General features: G+C 45.1%; 1 protein-coding gene across 2 annotated transcripts; it reads right to left on the bottom strand.

Moving 5' to 3' along the window:
- Positions 1-290: 290 nt before the first annotated feature.
- On the bottom strand, positions 291-5,007 carry KRT13 (keratin 13). Of its 2 annotated transcripts, none has more exons than XM_044676773.1 (8): positions 4,540-5,007; positions 2,976-3,058; positions 2,498-2,654; positions 2,148-2,309; positions 1,891-2,016; positions 1,573-1,793; positions 1,020-1,055; positions 291-680 (listed from the first exon to the last, which is right to left on the bottom strand). In XM_044676773.1, exons 1-8 carry the CDS (start codon positions 5,005-5,007, stop codon positions 593-595), a joined length of 1,341 nt encoding a protein of 446 aa, XP_044532708.1. In that variant the 3' UTR covers positions 291-592. The 2 variants fall into 2 exon arrangements, with proteins under 2 accessions (XP_044532708.1, XP_044532707.1); XM_044676772.1 differs by having other exon boundaries at positions 291-669; positions 1,027-1,055.
- Between the last annotated feature and the right edge of the window lie 2,196 nt (positions 5,008-7,203).

Below are 7,203 nucleotides of genomic sequence, written 5' to 3'. Positions count from 1 at the left end.
CTCCCATCTTATGGAGGAAGAAACTGAGGTCTAAAAAGGGGAAATCATTTGTGTAAGGACAATGAAAAGAAGGAAAGGAGTGGAATCACATTCCCCAGGATCTTCCTGGAAAGGCTAAGTACCCAGTGCCATGCCAGGCAGAGTGGGCATCTAATTATTATATGAATTTATTGTTATATTATGTTATTGTTATATGTATATTGTTATATGAATATGAATTATTATATGAATGCTTTGGGCAATTGTCTATAGAAAACAGATCGATATCAAAAATACATTTGCAGGGAAACTTTATTGAATTGTCATCATGGTATGAGAATGAGACATGAGAGAGAGAAAGGGAGAAAGACATGGAAGAACACCCTCCCCCTTCACGAAAGGGAACATCACAAAGAGATGGAAGAGGTAGCTGAACAAGAGAGAAGAGCCTTCATCATCAGCCCTCCTATGCAGAATGACCAGGGACAGCTGGTAGAGGGAGCTGGGTGGGCCAAGCACACATTCCTCAGAAGCTTGTGATTTTTCATTCCTCTTGCCTTCTTGTGTGTAAGGTGACTTGTGGAAGAAGGGAGGGGCCATAGGCTGGGCAGATTTATGACCTTCGGGGCTCTACAGAAGCCCTGCGGGTGCTGGCAGAAGCACTAGCACTGCTGCTGCTGCTGACAGAGGCTGAGAAAGGAAGGAGACAAGGTCATTCAAGAAAGTCATCTTTTCCCACCCATAAGTGACACCCACCACAAAGCATGGAGAGGTTTCTACAGGACACCTTAATTAGATGATTCAGGGGACAAAAGCTAGGTTTATCTACACCAAATAGGGAATACCCCAGGCTGTTTCAGAGATCATCAATGACTGGCAGGGAGAGCACTATTTGGTCATGAATAAGACAGCCTTCATAGCTCCTAGAGTGCTTGGGAATTCAGAACTGTCTCCTGGCCCTTAAGGAAAGGGATTCCACTCACATTTTCCCCTACCCAACTCCACCCCACCTAACCACACCCAGGCCAGAGAGCTGGATTCTCTTACTTGTTCCAGAGGTGGGGAAGCCAGTCATCCTATAGAAAGAGGAGAAAAATAGGAATGGATAACAGTCCAAAAAAACAGGACAGAAAACAAGAAGCACCTTCTTTTCCCAGTTGCCAGAGAAGCTAAATAACTGGACTGAAAGCTCCTGGATTTTATTCATTAGCTCATCTGCCCCCTTTGGACAAGTCAAATGTTCATAGAATTAGAGCAGGGAAGGATCTTCAAGACCATCAAGTCCATTCCTCCCATTCCTATTTTACAGATGAGGAAGCCAAGGTTAAGTGGCTTGCCAAGAATCAAACCACCAGTCAGTGTCTGGGGCATGATTTGAACCCAGATCTTCCTGATTCTAAGTCTGGTGCCCTGTCCATTATTCCTCATTGCCTCTTGAATCTTTCCTTTCTTAAAGTCTTTTATGAAAGTCAGATGCTATAATATCTGGGAAAGCACTTTGAAAATTATAAAGTAGTAAAAAATAATAAATAAGGGATGCTGATTAGTAGTATTGCTTCCCAGAGTGTGAGGTACTAGATGCCTGGTGCTTACTTGGAGTCCTGACCATCCAGCAGGCTGCGATATGTGGCAATCTCCTGCTCCAGGCGGGTCTTGATGTCCAACAGCATCTTGTATTCCTGGTTCTGGCATTCCATCTCACTACGAATATCACTCAGCTGAGCCTCAATGCTGCTGATGAGCCCCTGGATCTGTTGCAGTTGCATGGCGTAGCGACACTCTGTCTCTGCCACAGAAGCCTCCAGCCCGGCTTTCTGTCGAGGAAACCAAGAACAGGTTCAGGAGGTGGGTGGCAGCCCATCGCAGAGTCCAGGGGGCAGGGAGTCACCCAGGACAGGATTGCCCACATACCATGCTGAGCTGAGATTGCAGCTCGATCTCCAGCCCCTGGAGTGTGCGTCTCAGTTCAGTGATCTCAGTCTTGCTGGTCTGGATCATTTCGGTGTTAGTAGTGACTTCCTTGTTCAGCTCTTCACTCTGGGGGAGTAGGGGGTGGAAATCAAAGATGAAGCATCTAAACAAAGATTCTGACCATAAGAGCAAAGCAAGAAGCTATATCCCAAGATCTGGAGAGAACCAAGATCTGCAGGGTAGAGGGATTAGGATACCTTCTGCTTGAACCAGTTCTCAGCATCCCGGCGGTTCTTTTCTGCCAAGGCCTCATACTGTTCTCTCATCTCAGCCAGTGTACGGGTCAGATCAATGCCCGGGGTAGCGTCCATCTCCACGTTGACCTGGCCCACCACCTGGTTGCTGTATTCCTTCATTTCCTGTGGAGATGGAGAAAACCAGAGCTCATTCTTCCCCTTCTCAGCTCCTATTATAACTAAATCCCATACCCAAGTCTTGGCAGGGGTGATCAAGCTCCAAGGGATGCCATTCTGTCTCGATGAGGCCACCTAGCTGATGGACTCCAGCGTAAGCCATTCAAGCTATTGCCCCCCACCCACTCCCTCACCTCTTCATGGTTCTTCTTGAGGTAGGCCATTTCCTCATTCAGACTCTCGATCTGCATCTCCAAGTCTGTCTTGGAAAGGGTCAGCTCATCCAACACCCTGCGCAGGCCATTGATGTCAGCCTCCACACTCTGGCGCAGGCATAATTCATTCTCATACCTAGAGGGTGAGAAAACCAAAAAATTTAATAACTCTCTGAATGAAATTGGACACCCTCCCTAAGCTACTTTTCCTCTTTCTTCCAGAGCTCCTTACTCCATATTCCTTGTGCCTCAAGTGCCAACCCCACCCTTCCAGTTTGACAGATGGTCTGAAATAAGAAGCAGTTAAAAAAGCAGAGAGAGAGAGAGAGAGAGACAGAGAGACAGAGAGAGACAGAGAGAGACAGAGACAGAGACAGAGACAGAGACAGAGAGACAGAGAGAGAGACAGAGAGAGAGAGACAGAGAGAGACAGAGAGAGAGAGAGAAAGAGACTTACTTAAGCCTGAAGTCATCAGCAGCCAACCTGGCATTGTCAATCTCCAAAATGGTACGAGAATTGTCAATAGTGGCTGCCTGGATCTGTGGAAGATGGGAGACAGTGATCTCTATAAGTACTTTGGGTTTGGGGGGCAATTCCTGGCTGTATGACCTTTAAGCAAGTTATTTCCCTATCCTGAGCCTCAGTTTACTCCTCTAAAAAATGAGCAGGGATGAGCTCAGTGATTTCTCTTCAGTCCTTAGCATTCTATGACTCTATAATTCTAAACTTCTGTAGGGGATGGGAAAAAGAGGACTGAAAATGACCCTGCAAGTGCATTTTAAGGAAGAGATTCCCATCATGGCTATGAAAACAGGAAGGTAGGGAATGGCGCCTGGGTACTATCTCCTTTTCTCCAAACAAACATTCCCACTTGTCATCAATCAGGTAACATTCCTCAGAGTAAGAGATAGCTCTCTCAGAGGTCTGTGGCCCTACTCTCTGGAAAGCTGGGAAGCAGCTCTACCCCTGCATCTTTAAAAATATCTCAAGTAGAGCCTGAGATTCCTAGGAACATTGGATTTTGAGCTAGAAAGGAACCTTAGAAGTCACCTCAGGAAAGGCAGCATGATACAGGGGACAGAGAACTAGCTGGAGTCAGGAAAATCTAGGTTCAAATTTTACCTTAGAAATTTATTAGCTGTGTGACATGGGACAAATCACTTAAACCTCTCTCACTCTGAAACCTCTCTCAATCTGTTTCCTGCTTTGTGAAATAGGGAAGAAATATAAAGCTCCTACCACATAGGGTCGTTGTAAGGATCTAAAAGAACTAACATGTGTATCACTTTTGCAAGCCTCACAATGCTAAATAAATGGCTATTTATTATCTGGTCCAACCCCCTCATTTTACTGAAAAGAAAACTGAGGTCCACTGAGGTTAAGTTGGCATCTGAGGGATCTATAACAATGGCCCCTGCTTAGGATTCTTCATCTTCTCTTCTGGATTCCAGAAGTGCTGAGGACTCAACCCTACCCCACCCTAAACTAGGACTCTGCTCTTGTCTCAGCATGCTATCATGAATATGGAAAGCAGGGCCCAAAAGGGGGATTAGGGATCCCAAAGAGATCTGCCTCTCTATCAATGCTTCCCTTTTCTTTGGTCCTGTTGACCATGAAAAAGTAAACAGGACAGCAGGAAACTGTCCAGTTATTCCTGGACCAATGACATAGCCTACATCCCCCTGAACTCTCAAAGCTGTTATCAGTTTCTAAAGAAGCCAGGAGGCTTGGATTATAGGGCTAGCATCCCTGAGAAACTGAATGTTTATAAAGCAGTAAAGCTTTCCACTTGACTAATAGCTGTAGTAAAAAATTAACTGTGGAATGAAATGCAAGGCACAAATAGCCCCATTAGGAACAGAGACTGTACGGCAAATCATTAGAACATCCCCTGAAGGGAGGGTGAGATTCCATCCACCACAGAGCTGTCATTATTCCTGAGATTCTATGACCTTTGGCCATCAAGACTGCCATGGAGAGAATAACCTACTCCTGTCTCCTCTAGATTCCAAAGTCTCACCTTTGCCCGGAGTTCCTCAATGGTCTTATAATAGGGACTATAATCCCTCTCAGGGCTTGTGGGGCTTTGCTTCAGATGCCAGTCCCGGATCTTGACCTCCAGGTCAGCATTGGCTTCCTCAAGAGCTCGCACTTTGTCCAGGTAGGATGCCAGGCGGTCATTGAGGTTCTGCATGGTGATCTTCTCATTGCCGGTCAAGAGGCCACCATCTCCACCACCCAAATCAAAGCCACCACCAAATCCACCTCCATATCCACCTCCAGCACCACCACCGAAGCCTCCACCAAAACCACTACCAGCTCCTCCACCAAAGCCACAGCTCATTCCACCACCATAGCCTCCCATCGACCCAGAGGACACAAACCTAGATGAGCAGCTAGACATACCACGACCTCCTCCCAGCTGGCAAGAACCACCACCAAAGCCACTTCCATAAGCGGAAGAAGAGGTCTGAAGACGGCAACTCATGGCTAGAGCAGCTGGAGATCCTGGCTTAGGCTTTTGTTTAGCTTGAGCTAGACCCAAGGGTATGTGACTCTTCCCTGAAACAGGGCCCCTTTTATACACCTTCCATGGAGGTTGGATGGTGGCCCCTCCTCTCTTCCCCACCCTGAAGGTCCATGCCAATGGCACTCCTGTTTCTCTAAAGCCCAGTTGCCTCTCTGTATCTCAGGTTGGGTAGTGGCTTTTTGGGCTGTTTTTTTTTTTAATCCTATAACAAAAGGGATGATTCAGAGTGAATGATGTTTTGCTTGATACTACCTTTTTGACAATTGAAATCATTTCACCTCTGCACTCAAGAGGCAAACTTCCACAGGTCTTCCAACCCCACCCAGTATTAGAAGGACACCATAGAAGCAAAGGCCTACAGAGATGTCTTGTCAATAGAAAGCAACCCAGGACCTCGACCTCCTCTGGTGCTACCTCCAAACCTAGCTATGACTTTGTGACCGCTGCTTCATTGGATAAAATCCTTTTATTCTTATTTCTTCTACTCTGGGTCCCAAGAGGGCCCACAAGAACTCACTCTCTCCGCACTGCCATAGAATCAAGTGTGTTCCTGTATTCACATCCACACAATGCAATAAGGCATAGGTGATTCTCAAGTCTCCAAGTCCATCACATAATCCCATCCCCAAATACTAACTCTATTATTATTATTCAGTTGCTTTTTAGCCCTGTCCAACTCTTCATGACCTCATTTGGAGTTTTCCTGTCAGAGATACTGGAATGGTTTGCATTTCCTTCTCCAGCTCATTTTGCAGATGAGGAAACTGAGATCCAAAGGGATGTGACTTGCCCAGGGTCACACAGCTAGTGTCTAAGGCTGGATTTGAACTCACAAAGTTCAGTCTTCCTGACACCAGGACCAGCACTATATTCACTGATCTACCTAGTTGCTCCAAACCTCAATGGACACAATATTTTTTTCTTATTCCACTCTGGGTCCCAAAATACCCCAAAGACTAACTCTCTTTTTAGTGCCAAAGAATCAAGTGTATACCTATATACATGTACACACATAGACAAACAATGCAATAAAGTACAGCTGATTCTCATGTCTCCAGTCTATCACTTAATCCCCACCTCTGATGTGAACTCTGCTGTTGTTCAGTCATTTTTCAGCCATGTCCAACTCTTTGTGACCCTATTTGGGGGTGGGCGGTTTGGGCAGAAATACTAGAGTACTTTGCCATCTCTTTCTCCAGCTCATTTTACAGATGAGGAAATGGAGGCAAACAGGGTGAAGTGGCTTGCCTAAGGTCATAGCTAGTAAATATATGAGGCCAGATTTGAACTCAGGTCTTCCTGACTAGAGGCCCAGAGATCTCTCCACTGAGCCACTTCATTCCCCTAAACTCTAACTGACTCTGCCCTGAACTAATTCCGTGATACTGGACAAATCACAACTTCCGTGTACCTGAGTTTCTTCAAGGATCATAGGATCATTGATTAGATTTGGAGTTGGAAGGGACCTCAGAAGTCATCTAGTTCAACCCCTTTATTTTACAGATGGAGAACCATTGTTTTGGCAAGCCAAGAAAGGGTGGATGACTTGTTCAGGGTCATACTGGCAGTAAATAGCAATGATAATAATAATCAGTATTTTTCTAGGACTTTAAGTTTGCCATATTTAATCCCCACAACAATCTAGGGCAGAGGCAAAGGAGGAGTGCTAACATTGAGCCTATTTTTCAGATGAAAAAACTAAGGCTGAAAGAAGGACCTTGTAGTACTAACTTCATGGTATTATTATGAGGAACAACATTTAAAAATGTGCATAAAAAGCTTATGAATCTTAAACCTTAATAACAACTCACATTAACATATCACTTTAAATACTACCCCCTTTCATTCCCACAACAGCCCTATGAGGTAGATATAATTACAATCCACATATTGCTTTTGTTTAGTCTTTTCAGTCATATCCAATTCCTCGCGAACCCATTTGGTGTTGGGAGGGGTTTGTCATTTCCTTCTCCAGCTCATTTGACAGATAAGGAGATGGAGGCAAACAGAGGTTAAGTAACTTAGCCAACATTCTGTGGTGAGTGTTGTTATTATAAAAAGAACAATTTATTTAGTTCTTTATAGTTTACAAAGCACTTTACATCTGTTATCTCATTTCTACTCTTATAACAATCCTGCGGGGGGGGGGGGGTG

Source organism: Gracilinanus agilis, chromosome 4, assembly GCF_016433145.1.
Source record: "Gracilinanus agilis isolate LMUSP501 chromosome 4, AgileGrace, whole genome shotgun sequence".
In the NCBI taxonomy this organism is placed as follows: domain Eukaryota; kingdom Metazoa; phylum Chordata; class Mammalia; order Didelphimorphia; family Didelphidae; genus Gracilinanus; species Gracilinanus agilis.
This window is presented reverse-complemented; position numbering and strand designations above follow the sequence as displayed.